Here is a 20,996-nt window from a genome sequence, read left to right as displayed (position 1 = left end):
ATTATAAACTTTGTTAAAGTAGTTACTTCAACTCACTGTATTAAGTTTATTGTGATAAGTTGGTCTCACTTCAAAATGTATGGTGGCGCCACTTTGAAATTGTAGTTAGACTCAAATTGAGGCCAGGTCAATTACTCTTTTCATGCTCCACGCTAAAACAGGGTTTCCTGGGCAGTTCTGCAGGGGTTTTCAGTTGCCTACCTTTTCGGCCTGCTCTATGCCTTGAACTCTGATTTGCGTACTGCAGTCAGGTGGTTTATTGGCTGGTCAATTCCCATGATGCAAGGCAGTAAATGGTTGTGTCAAACTTTGCTGAAAAGTTTGCAGTTTGTTCGAAATACAAATGTAACTTTATGAATTCCGTTTATTAAACGTGTCTGCTTAGAATGTAATGTTTTGTTGCCTGGTAATTGTCATTGTTGTGCTGGTTTACATTTGTAACCATGAGGTAAGTGACTGTTACGTTTGATAAGAAGAGCTGGAGTTTTGCAGTGTTAGACTTTGAGCAGTAATAGGCTTTCTTCAGCCAGTATTCTGCAGCGCGTCACTTCACTAGTGGCCCTTTTATGTCAAGTGATGCAAGATCAGCAGCTTTACATGGGCCCCTATTTTGCACGGGGGCTTTTTTAGAAGTCGAAACTTAGTTTTTACACACAAAAGTTAATTATCTGAACAAAAGATAATTAGTTGACATGACTGTTTTTTGAATTATTTAGTATGTGAAACTTAAGATTTTAAGTTTTTATATCTATGAAAGATAAATTATTTAAACAAAACATTATTAGTTGGCACAGCATATGAAAGTTAATTATTTAAACAAAACATTATTAGTTGGCACAGCATATGAAAGTTAATTATTTGAACAAAACATTATTAGTTGGCTGAACTATTTTCAAAACGTAGGAGTTTGAGTTGGCCTCAAAACTCAAAAATCTAGTGCAGTAAGTTGCCTTGAAATTTTGAGTTTTCACAACATTTTCGTTTTTACAGTGTACTGAACACATTACCGTCTACAGCCGCAAGAGGGCGCTCTAGGCTTGTGACAACTAGAACGCTGCTGCTAAAGACAACTGAGAAAGAGAAAAGAGATAAACTGCAGGTAGTAAAATATGCAGCCGAAAACGGTAATCGAGCAGCAGAAAGAAAGTTTGAAACAAGGGAGAAACTTGTGAGGGACTGGCGAAAAGGTGACTCTTATGCAATGAAGAAAACAAAGAAAGCTAATCGCGGCTATCGGGCTGAAAGCAAGATGGCCAGAGCTGGAGGAACGAGTCACACATGGGTGCTTGAACAACGTGCTGCTGGGAGAGGCTTGTCAACGGTGCAGTTGGCTACGCTCGTCACTGCGTAGTTGTTCTGTGTGCTATTGTATAGTTTAATAACTGTTAATGTGTTACGTTAACATACCGGACACCTACCGTATTCAGCCTGTTGTTCTGGGTGCTATTGTGTAGTTTTGGATTTTGTGAAATACATTTCTAAATAAATGCGACATATAGTCCGGTGTGACATATATTTTTTTTCCTCTTCATGACGCATTTTTTGACTGATGCGCTTATACTTCGGGGCGACTTATAGTGTCGAAAAATACGGTAGGCATGTTTCTTTAAGGCCCTAGGAAATAAATATTTATCACACATTTCTGATATTGACCAGACAACTAATCAGATAGTCAGGAAAATAATCGGAGTAATCAAAAACAATAATACCAAAATTAAATTATCGTTCGTTACAGCTATAAAAGAAAAAAAACTGCTTTTGGCTTCCTTGCTAATTCCTCAGTAAGGCGACAGGGCAGCAATTTGGATGAAATTTCAAAAATTCTATAGAGTTTAAGAACATTTTCACTTAAAAACTCTAAAATGTAAATGTTTTACAAACCATATCAAATGCACAGTGAAATGTGAGTCATCTTCGCCCACAATGGTTAAGAAAAACATTAAAACATACAAAACATTAGCATTACTTTTGCATTATATTAATGAGAACAAAGGCATATTGTGTAGTTTGGGCCTATTGGCTGAACACCTGCAGTAGTGCAGTAACTTTTGAGGCATTATTTAGACAAAAGGAGATAACTTTGAACTAGCCTTTTATAATGCTTTACCCTGCAGCCCTTTTTTTCAGATGAGTTTCTACATCATTAATTCATTCTTGAGGGTCTGCAACCTCGGGGATAGTTTACCACTTTCTAGACCAAGTTAAATCTTTTGAGTGAATTCAAAAGTGTTGGTCAGTGCTTTGGGATAGCTGAGGTGCAGTGCATAGATCACTCCACAGATTACCAGGAAGGCATCGGCAAGTCTGGGAAGGCTGACCACGGCATCACTTTCAATGACGACAGTGATTCTCACAGGGTGGTAGTGAACTGGACTTGCGTCATGGTCACCGATGAAAGTAATGAGGCCCACTGCAACACCATCAAGCTCTGGCTCATCAGACTCATCCTGAATGAATGAAAAAAGAGATACTAATCACAAACTAACACATGGAACAGAACAGATGACATAATTTGTCTTTCCTTAACCAAGTCCCATTGAAATCCAATACCACTTTTACAAAAGAGACCTGGGTCTCATTGTAAGAGTTGAAAAACATAAGATCCATGTTCTGCACACATGAATCAGCCAAAATACCAGAGAATCTAAGTGCTGACTGAAACCAAGGACATTTACAAGAAAATGTTTTACTGAACATTGAATAAAATGTTAGTATTTACGGGTTAGATAATACACAGCAGAATCTGTTAGTGACTTAAGGAGACTCACTGTGCAGGTTCTTAAACATCCAGAGACGTCCTCGCGCAGATACACAGGAAGGATGTGGAGAACAGTAGTGCGCTTGGTGTGGATGTCATGGATTTCCTATTCAGATAAAAACAGAATTGCATATACTGAAGAGTTTACATAAAGCTGATTTTAAACAGTCCAAACAGAACATATGTCCACAAATAACCTGTTAACATATTTAATGCAATCAGACAAATGGCAAACAAAGTGGACTAATTGCAAAAGTCAAAAAGCTCATTTCAATCATTGAACCTGTTCAATGTTCTACTGGTTCAACCTATGAAATGTGTAAAAATCTATTTACCTGTTCATCGTGGATTTTTAAAATTTCAGCCAGAGCATCTGCTGTCTTCCCAGTTTTTGATGCCTTCCGTCTGAATAAGGTTATCAGTCGAGGAAGATAGCGGTCAAGCTCAGCATAGCACGTGTTGGGCAGGTTCTGATTTGTAATTGGCTGGAACTCTGCATACAACTACATAGAAATAACAGCCAGAGGAGAATACAGCAACAACACTTATTAAAAAAAACAGTTCAATTTGAAGAATCTTGCACACATTAATAAAGCAAAAATATCAGCCAAATGAGTAAGAATCACAATTTTCACTTTAAAAGAGAGAGCTGATCCATATTACCTCAGACTCTATTTTGAGAGCAGGCCAGAGGTCCATGAGGTCGTTCACTGGTGGGCAGGACATCACTATGGTCTGTCGGCGTAGGGGAAATGTGGTCTCCATCATCTTTCTAATGAGGGGCAGTTTCTTCTCAGTCTTCTTCAACAATTTTTGCAAGCAAATACAAAGTTAAGTAAAATATGATTAGTAGTATTCGTGAACAGAACACATTCATTAATTGTTGACTTAAATACAGCAAAACACTTTATTTTGATCAAACAGGCAAGTAGAAAAAACAATGATGTGTGTATGTGGGAGTGCGTATGATTTGGGGTTACCACACTAAAACCTTGTCTGAGAAAAAAAAAACAATTCAAGTTATTGGTATTTAGAGGGCGGGGAGGTGGGGGGTGATAGAAGAATTCACATTCATTGGATTACCTGGTATCGTTATCACATCTCCAGTTATCTTCCTTAACTTCTTGAAACTGAAACAGCAAGATGCAAAGGCATAAACTGATCTGAAACTGAACAATTAAAAGCATTCAAAGAGTGTCAAATTATAAATACTTCCATTTATAAATGTTCCCTGTTAATGATCTTTTCATTTAATCCCCATAAGTGTCAAGTTACTAAAGCCATCAAGCAAAATTAACATTACTGTAAAGAAAAGCAGCCACACTTGAACCTTAGTGCATGGTTAATCAACAATAATACCATTTCTACAAACCAAAGCTTTACTATTAAGGGTTTTTACTTTATTCATCTTTGTCATGAAAAGCAGCTTGCCTCCAGCAGGGTCGTTTGTTTTAAAACCGAGGCAACACAAGTAGGCGGGCACGGGCAGTTGACTCGTTCTGTTAACAGCAATCTCCGTGTCTCAGACAGTCTGCTCACACAGAATTTAAAACTAGCGTCCCTTGAAGCTACACAGAGAGCGCGGACTTGCAGTGTAGGAACTCAGTTTGAGGCGTTTATGCTCTTTTGTGCACTATTGAAAGTTTCCATCAACAAAAAACTAACTATCGCATATGAAGAGTCTGTTAGTGCTTCTACTAACATACCAGGTGTCTGTTAGTGCTTCTACTAACAACTAATTTTCTAACACCACCTTTAAGCGGGGAATGAGCGTGTGATTACTAGATTCATCCGTCGTCAAATTCTTCAGGGAGTCGGTTAGTGGTAGCTAGGTCGCTAGTTGTGCTGCTGGAGTGCGTAACGTCAAAGTCCTTCTAAATAGTCTCTGGTAACGTTAGTGGTCGCGCTAAGTGGCTAGCTAGCTCTTTAGCAGCTAACCTATATCTGACAAGTTGCCAATCCCTACAAGACTCCCGTGATAAGCCAGTGAAGGGCGGGGGCTTGGAGAAGGTCTACGCTCTCTGAGACAAACACATAAAAAATGTATAAAAGAAGTAAAAGCGAATGAATATTAACATTCAAAACTTACAGTAAGTCCAGTGAGCCTGATTGCTGCTGCGTAGGTAGTTTCTGCAACCCTACTGTCTGCTGCTTCCCGCCTTGCTGCGTTGTTCAAACTTTTCTTCATCTGTGTTTTTCCAAAGAGCGGTAAGGAATCAGTGTAGTGTGCAAATTAGCGCCACCTTCTGCTTCGCAGGTTGAATCAGAGATTAACTCGCCATACAAAATTATCCCTGCAGCTGCTTAAATAAAAATAAAAAGAATATATAGGCTACATTAAACTGATGAAGCAAAAAATAAATAAAATAAATACATTTTGTCCTCCACTAATGTCTAATGCATTTCAGACCATTTGCTATTGCAATTTATTTATTATGATCGATTTTACTTATTTGGTAAAGCACTTTGAGATTTTATTGTATTTTAACATGTGCTATATAAATTCAGTTTATTTTTAAATCATCCCTATTTTAAACAATAGAAATAACAGGACTTTATCATTCTTAGTATGTTATTACTCAATTATATTACATTGTACTTAAGTTATGTTTTTAAGTTATGCTTACTTATACACAAAATAGTTCCATTTAATCAAAAAATATTAGTTAACAATACTCAAAAAGGAAGAACATGTTACACCAACTTGACAAAATTAAGTTAGTAGAACTTGTTCTAAAACTTTGAGTATACACTACTTAATCTATTTAATTACTTTGAACGTTCGGGTTTACAGTGTACGGTGGCTCCCAGGTAAACCCCAACTTGCACGTGTTAAATTACAGAACCGATGATCGGATTCAAAACCAAATTTTCCAAAAGATTCTAATAAAAAAAAAGATTCCAAGTAGGAATCAGTTCTTGATGCCTAATTCTTCTGAAAACACGCTTTGTGTAAAATTAGTTTTAAGTGTTTAACTGTTGCTGTTTTTGTACTGAGGTGTTTCCTATGACAGTACTAACTGCTTTTACATTGAGCTGATGCAATTTGACCTTCCATTACATGTAGGTAAATTACTGGTTCCATATAATCCTGAGTGGTGCAGATATAAGAAGCTCCATGGCGATTCTGTAGTGTCTATGAGCTGCTTTTGTAGTTTTATGTGAAAATGACTGATCATGCATGGAGTAATATTCACTCTGAGTCTTTTTAGTGGTTCTCATCTGTTCTATATTAGTGCCATGTAGCCAGTAAGGCTATGTTCACACTTGGCGTCTTTTTTTTTAAGCTACCAGCGTCTGTTTTAACATTATAATCCTATGGAGTAAATTGTGTTTCCAAAAAAATCCTGAGCACTTTTTATAAACGCCACTGCTGACTTCTTTTTTGCAGCTTGGAGCGTCTTTTTGAAGTTGAAAAAAGTTCAACTTTTCTGAGAAAAAAAAAAAAAAAGCCCTACGTCAAGTGCCTTTTTGACAGCCGACCAATGACAAGCGGAATAGCCAGATCTGTCATTTTCATAGCAAAAAGAAAAAATGGAATCAGAGCACAGCGAGTGACACGCTTATACGGTATGACCTGGTGCCTCCTGTACAGGGAACTCTCTTTGTTTTATGTACGTTAGCAGCAGCATCTCTCGCTCTTGCTTGTTCCACCGCTTTGTTTTATCCAACGTTAGCATCGCTCCACATAGCTCTATAGCTAAGATACTGTAGGAGTAGCTGTTGTTATAGCAACAAAAGATGCTCTTGGCTGCTTTTTGGAATAAAAATGCTGCCATTTTTGTTTTTTTTCTTCACTACAAAAGCGCCCTAGTCAACTTTTTCTTGTCAAAAAAGGCCCCAAGTGTGAACGTAGCCTAAGGAATTGGTACCGTATGTATTTGTAATACATGTGTTTCTCCAATGGTTCTTTAAGAGCTCTTCAATCAACCAGACCAGAAAGAGCCGCCATCACTGGTGGAGACGGAGCCCTCAATCTGCCTTTGTAACTGGCTGCTTCTAATCCGTGTTTAAACCCTACCGAAACTCATAGAAGCTGTTGTGATGAAAAATAATGAATAACCATTTGAGGCTGAATAATGCCGTGTAGTGCCACATAAGAATGTTAATCTTAAATAATAAATCTCTAGAAAAGAGGGTTTGTCTGCAACCGAAATTACCTTCCCTCTGATCATGGGCCAAAGTTTTGACTCTGTTAAGCACTTTGTTCAGGCTCCATAAGACCCTTGTAGTTGCTCAGTGCTATTTCACAGGCCAAAAAAAGTAAACCGTATAAAAACTTGACTTGGTTCATTAAATATGTTGAAATGAGGGACCACAACATTTATGGAATATTGTTAATTCCTTACATCATTTTAAAGCAGAATGATCTCATGAAGTGGCGTATGTATGACCCGCCAATTCGTATGCCATTTTGACGTGTTATCAAGACGCATAATCTCTTTGTAGCGTGTTTATCAACGCCGTTTGGCCTCCATTGACTTACATTACCTTGTGATTGCTTGTAAATTTACGCCGTAGCGAGTAGTATGAAAGGTCGAAAATCCGCATAGGGAGGATGGGTAAAACGCAGGACTTTCACCCAGGAGACCCTGGATCGTGTCCCGCGTGTTACATTACCTAAACCCAACTGTCCCGTTCTTCTATTACTAAACCCAACCCCGTTCTTCGTTTCCTAAACCCAACCCGTCCGCTGTACACGCGGATAGCTCCAAATGCAATGTCCCGTTCTTCGGCGTAAACCTACACGCAGATAGCTCCAAATGCGTACAGATAACACGCCACTTGGCTTAAGAAAGTGGTGTGTGTGTTTACGCAAAGTCATGATCTCACATTTTTTTAAAGAGACAGTCTATGCATTTCAAATAGACCTGCTATTAGTTATTTCAAGGAATTTATCAATTGTTTGGTCTACAAAACATCAAATCAGTCATCATCAATCAATTAAAATTTCCCAGAGTTGAACTTGAACTTGATATTCAAGTGTATGAATATTTTTGACACATTTGGAAATGTTGCAACCAGAGAAATGTTGCTTGAAAAATTCACTTAAATCATTTAATTGGTTATCGAAATAGTTTTTGTTTAAATTGTCTGTGGAGGGATCATTTGAGTAATCACTGCAGCGCTAGCTGAAGTAATCCCATCTCTTTAAGACTATACATTTTGAATGTAGTGAAATGAATGCACTCCGGTCTTGGCAAGCAGCTGCATTTGCATTACAATTCAGCCTTGGTGACAGCAATTAAACTGCTAGATTAAGGAATGTATTCAGTTTTATATTAGCTTTGGCAATTATTAGTTTTTCAGAGACTGCACATTTTGGTGATGTTTAATTTATGGAATGAGAGAGACGTGGTGTTGCGGAACAATAGATAGAGGGAGACAGACAAACCGAGAGAGTGAAGGGGATGGTCTTGAATCCACAAGAAAGTAATTAGATAATGACAAGGGCAGTGACACAGTGATTGGTTGCCTTCTGTTGTAATGTGATTCCAAGAAATACATTCTTCCATTATTTTGCTTTACCGTATGGCTCCACACCGGGAGACATTGTTTACAAAGATGTGCCAGAGATTCCCAGACAGGACAATGCTTTTATGCCACTTATGGGCAGTGTGCTTTGCTTAAAAAAAGACTTATGTTTACATGTAGGAGTGTTGATCTGGAAGCTGCAGTTCTCCATAATGATTTAACTTTGTATCAAAAGAAAACGGATCACGCAGCCAGACTGCAGGCTATAAAGCAGCCCCCTCCAGCCCTCCCTTTGGTTTGTATAAATACAGTACACTGAGGAATGATTTGTTTTCTTACCATCTCTTTGTGATTTTCATCTCTTTTGTCTGACTCCCTCCCTGTCATCTCACCGTCTAATGATGATAATCTCAGAAGAGATTTACGGAGGATAAACATCCTCAGCAGTCCTCCTTTTTAAAGAAAAAGAAAAAGAAGCAGGTGAACAGTAGTGGAGGACGGCTGTAGCAGTTGTAGGATGTAGCTTACATAGTAGCGGAGCAGGCTTGGTGTGGGCCCATAATAGCATTACCTATATACAGTACAGTAAACAGCGCAATGGGACTGGCTGGAGGATTACAGAGGATTTACCATGCTAAGCCATAGGGACCCAACCTAGTGACCCACCCCCCGTGTCTCCTCCTACCATCCTTTTCTTGAAGCATAGCAACAATCTACTCTCCTCTTCTGCCTCCTCCCAGTCTACTTGGCCCATGATGCATCAGAGGGCCGGCCATGTAACCCAAATCACTGATAGGATAAAAGATGGACGCACTCTTTGGATGTTGGTGTTTCATAAAGTGATGAAATCGGTTTCCCCTCGAATTGGTTGGCGAGTGATGAATCTGCACTCATGTCCTCTGCTCTGCTGTTTTTCACCCCTGCCCAGGCCGCCTTCTGATAAATCTGCAAATTTTACTTTAATGACCGAACTTATCATTCGCAATAGCCGTTGGGGTAAATTAAGGGCGTGTTCTGAGTGCATTTCCCCCCTTTGCCAATGGAGTGATAATGTGACAGCCAGATGACATACATCACGAAACCCGCGCCACATAACTTGATAGGAAGAAGGCGATGCTGTCTGCAAACTGAAATCTGATTTGGACCCATCACTTAAGTTGAGCGAACATTGCCTTTGGTGCTACTTTGGGACACTGCTTGAAAGCTAATTGAATCAAAGCAAGGGGATGGGGTTGTTTTTGACTGATAACTCCACGGGCATTTGTCTCTGTCAGCCCAATATCACACAGTGAAGTGACTCAGCAGAGAGCGGCCCCCAACCCGCCTGTGTACATGTCTTTAACTCAAACTGACAGTGTTCTAGCTCCTGTACATACCTTGCCATGAGCTACTCTGCTGGAAAGCTGAGGTTTTTCTTTTCTTTTTTTCCCCCCACCATTGTCATCATCATGTGCATCCTTGATGCACATTGAATCCTCAGGAACACTCACTGACAGAAATAGATCAACCCAGGAAAGCAGAGGGTTATTTTGAGTAAAAACAGCGCACTGTGAAGAAGAGATCTTCAGTAGTTTTCTTGGCATAATGTAATCTCATGGGACTTTGTAGTTCTCTACTGGAATAATGTTATATTGTACAAGGAAGCAAGAGAAGAGAATCTGTTCCCTGGTATGAGAAATGGCTTTGTTGCTAGGCCCTCATGTCAATATCTCTCTAAGTGGTTCATTTTTTTTTGACCCTTTTCATTCCATGTGCCTCCTAATAGAGCTACAGTGCGACATATTTTTAAGTTATGCGCAGAAGATGGCTCTTCACATGTGGGCTTGGAAGTTGAAGTTGATTGAGGAAGCTGTTCAGAGAGGGAACTTTCTAGGATTCTACTGTTTTCTATACTGTGGCTTATAGTGTTAAATCTAACTTTTATTGAAGGTGGGGGACACCATTGTTGGGCTGATTTATAGTGATGGTCAGGGTGTCACAACTGATCAGACTGTCAAAACGGCCTCAGGTAGTCAGGTAGTTGTCGTATGTTGTTATCCCAGTGTAACACCATTCTATCACGTAACCAGTGTTCCACACTTGCATCATGTGGTCAAACCTGAGCCAGTTTCATTCGCTTGAAAGCTCTGAAAAAGCTAGTAGTAGTCAGTCTTGATTCAAGATTTTGTTACACCTATTTCACATTTTCTAAGAATGACTTGTAAGATTTTTATGACTAAAATTCAGACCTTTACATATCTTTGCAGAGCCACAGTTCACCTAATGAGGAATCAATTAAAGAATAGTTTGACATTTTGCCAGATTTTCTTTTATGCCAAGAGTTGGATGTTAAGGTTTAGACCAGACCACTCTTGCGTCTGTACGCTAAATCGGAAGCTAGAGCCAGCAGCAAAAAAAAAAATCTACCTAGGTACAGTGGAAGCAGTTACAGCACGTATCTCACCGTAAAACCATACATTGTTTTTACATTAAGCTTTTTGTGCTTATCCGACAATGAGCCACCCTGTGTTGATTTAGTCGGCTTTAAAGGTGACACTAGGCAGACTTTTGCCTTTTTGTCGGAGCCAGGCTACCTGTTCTCCACATTTTCAGTCTTTATGCTAGGCTAAGCTAACAGTCATCTGGTTGTAGCTTCATATTTTGTGTACAGACACATGAGAGGGATACTGACCTTCTCATCTAACTCTGGGCAAGAACGGAAACAAGAGTATTTCCCAAAGTGTCTAACTTTTCCTTTGCTTTCACTTAACTCTTACGAAGTTCTCTCACCTAATTTCATCCACATTTAGCAATGTTCCTTTGTTCAACTGCCTTTTCTGCACAAATTGTATAACGGTTTTTGATGAATTTTCTTTTGGTACAAGAACATGCAAAATTGTTACGCAGGATTTTGGACTGTGTTTTCTGTATTTCCACTCATTTATTATTTTGTTATTTCTGACTGTTAATATTCAAAGAAATCTCTGAAAATCGTTTTGTTCAAGAGGATAGTCTTACCAGCTTTATTCAAATCTCCCAACAGAGCGATTGTACTTTTGTACTCGAGCCGATGTCTCCGTCATGTCCCATAGTATTATAAAGAACCTTATGGCAATTATTCCCAAGCCATTAGTGTTACAGTGAGCTCATTTTACAAGCATGTTTTTTTGTTTTTTTTTAACTTCATTATCTTGAATTTAAATTCAAATTCATTATGGGACAGGGTTCAAACAGTTTAATAAAACATAATAAATGAACTCAACCAGCGTGAACTCATATGCTGTTTAATGGAAATGGTCATTTAAGAATCATTTATAGTCTTCCATATTTTAACCTCATTGCAGTGGCATTCCCAGAAGCATAGATAATATTACCCAAAGCCTGCTGTCTATAAAAGCTATAGCTGTTATGATTCAGGCCAGAACGAGCCTCCTGGTGCTCTGTTAGATGGTGGAATATGAGGAAGTGAACTGAAGAAGTCTGATTCATTAACTTGCTTCTAAAATCCTCCAATGTGTTGAAGTTATGTTTCTTTATATTTAGTCACATTATTTTTTAGCTTTTCTGTCTAAATCAATGCAGCAACTAAAAAGAAAAATTGACACCCATCAAGAATAAATCTATTGTCATTCTTTAGTCTAAATCAGATAACCTGAAGATGGTGTCAATACAATTAAGGCTGTGTGATGTTTGGACACCGAAACCAAGATGAATCTATTGTCCTTTTTTTTTCTTTTTTCTTTAAAGATGATTTTTGTGTTTTTTTTTTTTTTAGGCATTTTATTTGATAGGACAGCTTAGACAGGGAAGAGAGACAGGGAATTACATTTTTCTGTTCAATTTTATTTATAGTATCAAATCATAACAGGAGTTATCTCAAAACACTTTACCAATAAAGTAGGTCTAGACTGCACTCACAAATTACAAAGACCCAACAATTCCAGTTATTCCCCCAAGAGCAAGCATTTAGTTTTAACAGTGGCGAGGAAAAACTATCTTTTAGGGAGAGACCTTGGGTGGTGAAGAAAACTCCCTTTTAGGCAGAAACCTCAGACAGACCCAGGCTCTTGGTAGTTGGCGTCTAATGGTGCCGGTTGGGGGTATGATTAAAAAATGGCAGTTATAGTCACAATAAAGATAATGGAACTATGATTAAAAATAGCAATTGTAGTAGTTCATGGCTTAGCAGGTCATTGCAGGGCGTAGTGGTGCACTGCCGGGCGTAGCAGGGCACTGCAGGGTGTAACAGGGCACTGGAGGTCACTGCAGGGCGTAGCAGGGCACTGCGGGGCGTAGCGGGGCACTGCAGGGTGTGGCAGGGCGTAGCAGGGGACTGCAGGGCGTAGCGGGGCACTGCAGGGCGTGGCAAGGCGCTGCAGGGCGTAGCAGGACACTGGAGGGCTTAGCAGGGAGTAGCAGGGCATAGTAGAGTGTCGAGCAGGACCAAGGTGCCACCCTGGCAGGCCTTTCTGTGTGGAGTTTGCATGTTCTCCTTAGTCCTTAGCTGACTGGCTAACACTGGTGCATTTACAGAAATGTTGATTAATGTGCATTGTCCTAATTAAATCAAATAAAATAAGGACTCCACACAGATGGAAAAGAGAGAGGAGCTCAGTGTGTCTAAAACTATAACAGCATAACTAAGAGCTGGTCCAAGGCAAAGCTGAGCCAGTTCCATAAGGGTTGGTAAATTAATCTGACCACTATATTCAAATATTTTTATTGGGTTTTGAATTATAAACACTTGTGAAACAATTAACAAGTCCCCAAACAGCAACCCCAACATATACAGTACAGGCCAAAAGTTTGGACACACCTTCTCATTCAATGCGTTTCCTTTTTATTTTCATGAGTATTTACATTGTAGATTCTCACTGAAGGCATCAAAACTATGAATGAACACATATGGAATTATGTACTTAACAAAAAAGTGTGAAATAACTGAAAATATGTCTTATATTTTAGATTCTTCAAAGTAGCCACCCTTTGCTTTTTTATTAATAAAGGAAAAAATTCCACTAATTAACCCTTAAAAGGCACACCTGTGAAAACCTTTTCAGGTGACTACCTCATGAAGCTCATTGAGAGAACATCAAGGGTTTGCAGCAGTATCAAAAAAAGCAAAGGGTGGCTACTTTGAAGAATCTAAAATAGAAGATATGTTTTCAGTTATTTCACACTTTTTTGTTAAGTACATAATTCCATATGTGTTCATTCGCAGTTTTGATGCCTTCAGTGAGAATCTACAATGTAAATGGTCATGAAAATAAAGAAACACATTGAATGAGAAGGTGTGTCCAAACTTTTGGCCTGTACTGTACAATAATAAAATGAATCTGACGACTATGAAGAAGCAGAGAAGAGAAGGGGTGCCATGTCTGAAGCTATACACCCTACCCTGACGGATTATGCTGGAATGACATGCAGCAAAGGGCTGCAGGTCGGAACCGAACGTACGACCGCTGCAGAGAGGACTGAGCCTCTGTACATAGGATGCACGCTCTACCATATGAGCTACCCAGTCACCATATCTGTTATCCCATTTAACTGACAAGTGGCTGGCAAAATTTACACCGAGATCTTTTATTGCAGGGTAAACGCTGTCATCCAGGGCAACCCAACAATGACAAAACTGACCTCGAGCATATTGCCGAGTTCCTCCGGGAGACTTAGATAAGATTCCCCTGAGCAGATAACAACCATGCATCGTAACCATTAGCCCAACGCAAATATGAGAGTCGAAAATAACAGAGGCGGTGTTTATTCGTTGCCAAGTAATTGACCGAGCATTTCCATAATGGTGTTGTGTTTCCTGCTAGGCTAATGTGACCCCTATTAGTTCAGGAAACCTACTGCAATCAGGCTCTGTGCGTGCGCTGCCAGACACAGCCAAGGAAATGAATTGGCGAGAAAGGAGAGATGAGGGACTGGAGGGGGGAGAGATGTAAACAATGGTGAGGTCCAGACAATGGGACAACCAGGGGAGAACAGAATGGGAGATGATGAGTCATATTACTGCAGCGAACCAGGCCCTGATTGAAATGCTACTGCAGCAACTGGACTACAGTATATTGGTTTTATATAGTTTTTACTTTGAATCATTGTGCTGAACATAGACATGTTCTGTATTAAAGCTGGACCAGACATTTTTTAAACACTGATAAATCTTATGCTGTTGCATATCGGTAGAGTTGGGCATCGTTCGGATTTTAACAATTCTGATTCCGATTCTTTCTTTCGATTCCGGTTCTAATTGATTTTTGATTCTGATTCTTTGAGGGGTGGAGTTGAAACGGGTCACATGCTTATTTCCCAGATAAGAGGTACATTTTATTTTTATTCAATGGTGATTTACAGTTTTACTGGGCTTTATCGACGTTAAATAAAGTCAGACTTTAGAGCGCCGCTTACTGTGCTCCATGGCTGCAACAAGACAAGCACCTGCAAATACGGTGGGTGCCACAGAAACCAAAACTTATGTGTTAAATTTGGAACTGATAATCAGATTCGAAACGATTCAAAATTATTCCAATAAAGAAATGATTCCAATGGAATTGTAATTTTTGACAAGATTCCAAGTTGGAACCGGTACTCGATGCCCAATCCTACATATCAGCAAACTGTTCCCTCTTTAAGCGCACGCCGGCAAGTATCAATACAGTCAACACACCTGACAACAGAAATAGATTTAGACAAAAGGGTATTGCCTACATTATCTCAGCTGTTGAGTACCCAGAATTCAGTCTGTCCGGCTCTTTATTGAATGTTTCCGAGGTGTATTGGAAAAGAAACTGGCCATGCTTTGCTCTAAAGTACTTGGAGCTATACTGTTGCGTGGCTGGTGTTGTTTTCTTTCCTCTACTTCTTCATGGCTGTTACTGATTTAGCTGCGTTCTGGGCCAGCTAATCCTACCTCTGATCAATACTCCACTTCCCTTGCTCACACTCTGGATCTCATCCAGGAACCAGCAAAGCTGATATCTTTATTTACCTTCTCTTCTTGTCATTCATAAACCCAGCGTCAGGGAGAGTTGAATTGGACATCTAAAAGATTTGAGAGTAGAATTTACTGTATTTGCGTAAGCTGGGATAGCATTTGGCCTGTTGTGTTTGCAGTTGTTTGTGTTACCAGTGCACCTGATACATGCTTAGCTCATCTTTGTTTTATGTGAAATAGCCTCTGTCAGCCCTGACCTTAAAGCTATGCGTTTTGGGGCAAACACCCCTGTGTCATTTCTGTTTTACGGCCGGCAGCTCTCAGCAAAAGTGCACACCCGAGCACCGGCGATACTTGCTGTCCCTCTCTGTGTGAGGGATTCGCCTCAACCCATTACATGCTTGGATGCTGATAGTGTTTGTCAGGATGCTCTGCACGCACAGAGACAATTAAGCTGAAACACAAGGCTGGCTTAATGAAGCTCGGCAGGAAAAACATCCCCAAACAAGGTTCTTTTGCCATAGAGCTAGACATAGACAAGGTCCATTCATGTCAGGAGGAACCACATGGCTCCACTGGTGCATTGTTGTGGTGTAGGTGTATGCATTGGTGACAAGAAAAAAAAGATAAACCATACAAATAAGCTATAATGAATGATGACTATGATTTACTGACACACTTGCAACTATATGCTACACTCCATTTTAGACTAGTGCTTTTAGTCCCATGCAGACCTACCTTTTCTGTAATATGTAACCTCACAATTTCACAGCCAATCTTTAGTCATTTCAACCATTTTTTGTGGTTCCTTCTTTTTTAAGTGCATTTCCCACAATTCTATGATATTTATACATGAGAATGCATACACAGTTTTGAGGACTACATTGACCATTTCAATTCACATTTATGGAATTGAATATTTTTACATTACATTTACATTTCAGGTCTGAAAACGAGGTAAGAAGAAGCAATATGCTTGTCTGGTTCCTACTCCTATTCTAAACTAATCAGTTCAATTCAGTTTTATTTAGTGTCAAATCACAACAGGAGTTATCTCGGGACACTTGACAGAGCGAAAGGAAAAACTTCCTTTGTACAGGCAGAAACCTCGGACAGACCCTGACTCTTGGTGGGCTGGATGAATGAAAGTACGTTGCCAAGACAAGCCTGATCTGCTGCTATCGGTTTGTCAAAATCCCTTTTGCTACGGGAAACGATAAGAACAACCTTGGAGCTAGCAAGCTAACGTTACTGTATTGTGTCAACAATTAACTTCATTTAAAAATGGCGTTTTCTTTTGCGAGGTGCAAATGTTTCACCAAAACAATTGCTTTCCCGAGACTATTTTGCAGAGCCACCATCTCTGCATCTGGAGCTTAGCTCCGGCCAAGACAATTGTGATTGGTTTAAAGAAATGTAAACAACCCAGCTTTTTTTTCCTAGAATGCATCTGTGGTATAGTCAGACCTTACCTAATCTATATACACGACGTTCCACTTCCGCTGGATGGCCCTCTTTTAGGCCTTCATTACCTTCCTCTTACATTGTATTGGCATTTTAAATGGTGGATTTGTGAGGACTATGGTTAACTGCTCCTCAGATCTCTGCAGGGTAAATCCAGACAGCTAGCTAGACTATCTGTCCAATCTGAGTTTTCTGTTGCAAGACTACACGTTCCACCAAAACAAGTTCCTTCCCGAGGCTACTTTGCAGCGGCGTCATTGTTCCGTCCGGATCTTAGCACGACCCAAGATGATTGTGATTGGTTTAAAGAAATGCCAATAAACCAGAGCACTTTTTTCTCCCATCCTGGAATGCTGTATGGACTAGCCAGACCCTCCTTTGCAGCGCTGTGGAGGAAGGTCTGGCAATGCGAGACTAATGCTAATCTAATCCATCAATACATACAGTAAATTCCCAGTGTGTGTTTCCCACACAGACTTATTTGTGGGGGTGTGCCATACACTCAACACCGGCCACCACATATATTCGTTATTAAAATTTTTGTATATATATATATATATATATATATATATATATGTATATGTGTACCACTTCCTGTTTTAGTCATCGTCCGAACTGCGACCTCTCCTTTTTCTTTCTCTCACTTCTTTCTCCGGGTGGTGCGCGTGGTGTGAGGTGCGTGTCCGCGCTATTCTCCAACATGTAGTCTACTCACAACAATCACTCTTGATTGACGGCCTTTTGTACAGCCCGTGTAGGCTACTTTTTCAGACTTCCAGCTAACAGCGGTGTCTGTGAGCATCACTGGCGGCCAGCAGGGAGGCGATCCCTGCCGCCACCAGCTGGCTGTCCCGTCAGACTGAAGCTTCTGGTGACATCTGGTACAAAATTGTAAAAAGTTCCCAGTTGTTTGCTGTGTGTGTGTGTGTGTGTGTGTGTGTGTGTGTGTGTGTGTGTGTGTGTGTGTGTGTGTGTGTGTGTGTGTGTGTGTGTGTGTGTGTGTGTGTGTGTGTGTGTGTGTGTGTGTGTGTGTGTGTGTGTGTGTGTGTGTGTGTGTGTGTGTGCTCGAGATCTGACCACACACGTAAGCAGAGCTACCCACACCCATGTTTCTACTGTTGCTTAATTAAATAAAACATCAAAAGAGAGAAGTTGTCTGAGTCGTGTTTTAAACAGACACACCTGGGGTGAAGTTGGGAACCAGAATCAGCTTTAAATACAGTCCTAATCTAGTCCTAACTAACACGGGCCCAATTATAGTAACTACATGAAAACTTCACTGTTGTTGCATGAAATGTTGTTTGTGTTTAGCCTACATCATCAGTTTCTATCATGTGAAATAAGAGGCCAAGCCTGGCCAAGGTGGTGAAGCTGCAGACAGACGCTCAACAGTGTGCTCCTCAGCAGTCTGCTCCCCCTGCTGCTCATAAGGTGCCTCTGCACCTGTCGTTTCAGACCCTCCCACCAGCCTTTGGGCCACGCCTCCTCATTTACATTGACATGTGTCAAGTCCAAACGAAAAGGCAATGTTAAATGAAAATTCAAAAGCCAAATATTAAATGAAAATTAAAAGCCAATGTTAAATTGAAATTCAAAAGCCAAAGCCAAATGGAAAATAAAAATAAAAAAATATTTTTTATTTGATCTCGCTTTGTTTTCTCTTTGGACTTTCAATTTCTCTTTGGACTTTCAATTTGAATTATGAATAAATATTTCCTCCATACTTAAATGCCACTCAAGATGCAGAGAACAGGAAAAACTGGTGTCTGTTTAGTTAAGGAACAGACACTGTACTGGAAATACTTTCAGTATTAGGCAAAGATGCACAGATACTTTAAATAAAAACATATTTCAAACAAAGTTTCTTACCTGCAGCCTAATGTAACGAATTACAGACGCACGCGACGCGACGCGACGCGCACGCACGCGACGCACGGACGACGTTACGCGACGCGACGCACGCCACGCGACGCGACGCGACGCACGCACGAAGTCGGGACTTTTCCCGGTGGGCCGGTCTGATAATAGTTATACATTGCAAGTTGTTAGCAACACCATCCAGCGGCCTGGCGCCGCTGCCTGCTGGTCAAACGGTGCAGCCTCTGCTCAACCCGTATGGCAGGGGCCGTAAACGTGCCGGTACATTTTTTTGGTCCCACTCCGCCGCTGCACACGCACACACGGCTGTATGTTCAGCGGGGAAGTACGTCTGCAAACACCGGCTGCCAAGTTTCCAATCGTCCGTTATATAGCGAATTGTCAGGCTGGTAAAAGGCTCCATGGTAGGCTATGGCTCGACCACAGCTCTGTTGTAGCGGCTTAAATCCAAACCAAGACCAAATAATGGATGTTGCACCGGTCTTTTTCACCAGCTCCTTGTTTCGCTTTTAGTCATGTTTACTCAAGATGACGCGTTGCAGCTCGTGGCTCTAAACTTCGCAGGTAGATTGCGTCATCAACATGAATTATCGCGATAGTGCAATATAATTAAAATCGTAGGCCAATTTTGTATCGTTTATATTGCATATCGTCTATATCGCCCATCCCTAGCGCACCTTGCTGGCAACAGGAAATCTGCCTTATATGACAAACATCATACTTATACTTAAACATATACTTTAACAACGCCCACATACTCAGACCACGCCCCCTTTCATAACATTTGAACCGTTTAAGGTATAACCTTGTGTGAGGTATCATTAAACTCAGCATAGATTTCCTTATTCATTGGTGATTGTTTGGCCCACCCCCTAAGCTTAAGCCACGCCCCCTTTCATAAATGGTGACCCGTTTAAGGTAGAGTCTTATGTGAGGTATCAACGAACTCAGCAGAGACTTCCTTTTTTATTGATAAAGGTTTGGCCCGCCACCTATACTTTGGCCACGCCCCCTTTCACAGCTAATGAACTGTATGACGTAGAGTCTTGTGTGAGGTATCATTGAACAGCAGGGAGTTGCCTTTATATATATATATTTTTTTTTATCGCGAGATTAACATTCTTTTTGGCCCAGCAGACTTTGTAGTTTTTTCACATGCTGTTGCAAAAACTACAACACCACACCGGATCTAACTAGACCGGAAACAAAACAACATGCACGCTGCCACTTGTTTGCACTTGCTTGCAAGCCGGCCAAAGAGTAGTACATACCTGCAAACTAATCGCTTTTCGACGAAAACCGCCGTTTTGAATGGGGTGCGAGACCCGGTGCTAATACGGCACCGGTGCCTTAACAACCGTTATCTACCGGACTGAATAGCAACGCGGATTTCGGTGCCTTATTTAGGTGCCACTTAAATGCCTCCGCTTCTCTCTGATGCTCTGAAAAGGGACGTTAGAGGGAACTGAAACATCGCCGCACAGTAGTTCAGTCAACCCTACACTTAGCAGCAGGTAACGTTAGCCTACCGTTAGCTAGCAGCTGGATTAAACACTGTTAAAATGTTTACAGCTAAACGGTGTAAAGTGTGTCTATTTCACCGGAGATGTTTCCAACACCGGAATGTAGCTGCCGTTGTCTGAAAAACACAGTCATGATGTTATGTTGCTCGCCTCGCCAGCCTCGTGGTGCATTCACTGTAATTGTAAAATACCCTTTTCCCACCCAGTGGTTGTTTTCACCGTTTTGTGCTCATTTTTTAAATATATATATCTTTCGGTTCAATATATATATATCTTTTCGGTTCTTTCGGGTTTTATATATATATATATATATATATATATATATATATATATATATATATATATTAGTATACACACACACAGTTTTAAGTGTATCGTTTTAGCACCCGGAAAATGTTGTTATCCCTTTATTTTCTTCTCGGGGGGGGGGGAGAGAGATGTGTCACCTTTTTCAGCCCTTCTGAGTTTGCAGGTATGATTAAAGATTTAATATTGTTATAACTTATAACAATCACTTATTTCACCAGTAAATTGCTGTTGCACTTTTAAGCGTAGTGCGAACACAGCGTTGTTTAAAATTACATTTTCCTCTTAAGTTATAAGCCCCCTCTCTGTCCAAGACATTTTTTTGTATATTGCCAGGAAGTAAATAATGTCTTGCTTGGTACTTTGGTTGTGCTGTCTTAAAATTGCACCAAGTCCCTGAATTTCAATGCAAGTGTCTTTAAAAATGGATTGGTAGTGTGGTCCGGATATCCAACATTGTTTACTATCCTTATTGATCTTTTTTTGTAGTATGCACAATGATTGTAGGGTGCTTTTGTAGGTGTTGCCACATACCTCCACACAGTAATTAATATATAGTAATACAAGTGAACAATACAAAGTGTACAATGTGTTATGATCCAGAATGTCTTGTTTTCACAGAACTGCAATGTGCCAACTATGCTCACACTTAATTTATGAGATTTCCAGCAGCTTT

General features: G+C 40.3%; 2 protein-coding genes across 4 annotated transcripts in view; one reads left to right on the top strand and one right to left on the bottom strand.

Moving 5' to 3' along the window:
• The window catches only part of oxr1a (oxidation resistance 1a), a 274,368-nt gene that overhangs the window by 4,489 nt on the left and 248,883 nt on the right, over positions 1 to 20,996 (top strand). The gene's annotated exons all lie outside the window — the stretch shown is intronic.
• Positions 2,081 to 4,958, bottom strand: LOC120562262. Of its 3 annotated transcripts, none has more exons than XM_039805887.1 (6): positions 4,848 to 4,958; positions 3,842 to 3,888; positions 3,422 to 3,574; positions 3,094 to 3,261; positions 2,769 to 2,864; positions 2,081 to 2,447 (listed from the first exon to the last, which is right to left on the bottom strand). In XM_039805887.1, exons 3-6 carry the CDS (start codon positions 3,524 to 3,526, stop codon positions 2,202 to 2,204), a joined length of 615 nt encoding a protein of 204 aa, XP_039661821.1. In that variant the 5' UTR covers positions 3,527 to 3,574; positions 3,842 to 3,888; positions 4,848 to 4,958; the 3' UTR covers positions 2,081 to 2,201. The 3 variants fall into 3 exon arrangements, with proteins under 3 accessions (XP_039661821.1, XP_039661820.1, XP_039661822.1); XM_039805886.1 differs by having other exon boundaries at positions 3,422 to 3,559; XM_039805888.1 differs by having other exon boundaries at positions 3,422 to 3,556.

This window comes from Perca fluviatilis, chromosome 7, assembly GCF_010015445.1.
Source record: "Perca fluviatilis chromosome 7, GENO_Pfluv_1.0, whole genome shotgun sequence".
Lineage (NCBI taxonomy): Eukaryota > Metazoa > Chordata > Actinopteri > Perciformes > Percidae > Perca > Perca fluviatilis.
This window is presented reverse-complemented; position numbering and strand designations above follow the sequence as displayed.

Coding starts and splice junctions, on each gene's coding strand:
- LOC120562262 (XM_039805887.1), bottom strand. CDS start 3,526: ATGATGGAGACCACATTTCCCCTACGCCGACAGACCATAGTGATGTCC. Junction 3,262..3,421: donor CTCTCAAAATAGAGTCTGAG/GTAATATGGATC, acceptor ATTTCTATGTAG/TTGTATGCAGAGTTCCAGCC. Junction 2,448..2,768: donor GATGTTTAAGAACCTGCACA/GTGAGTCTCCTT, acceptor TCATTCATTCAG/GATGAGTCTGATGAGCCAGA.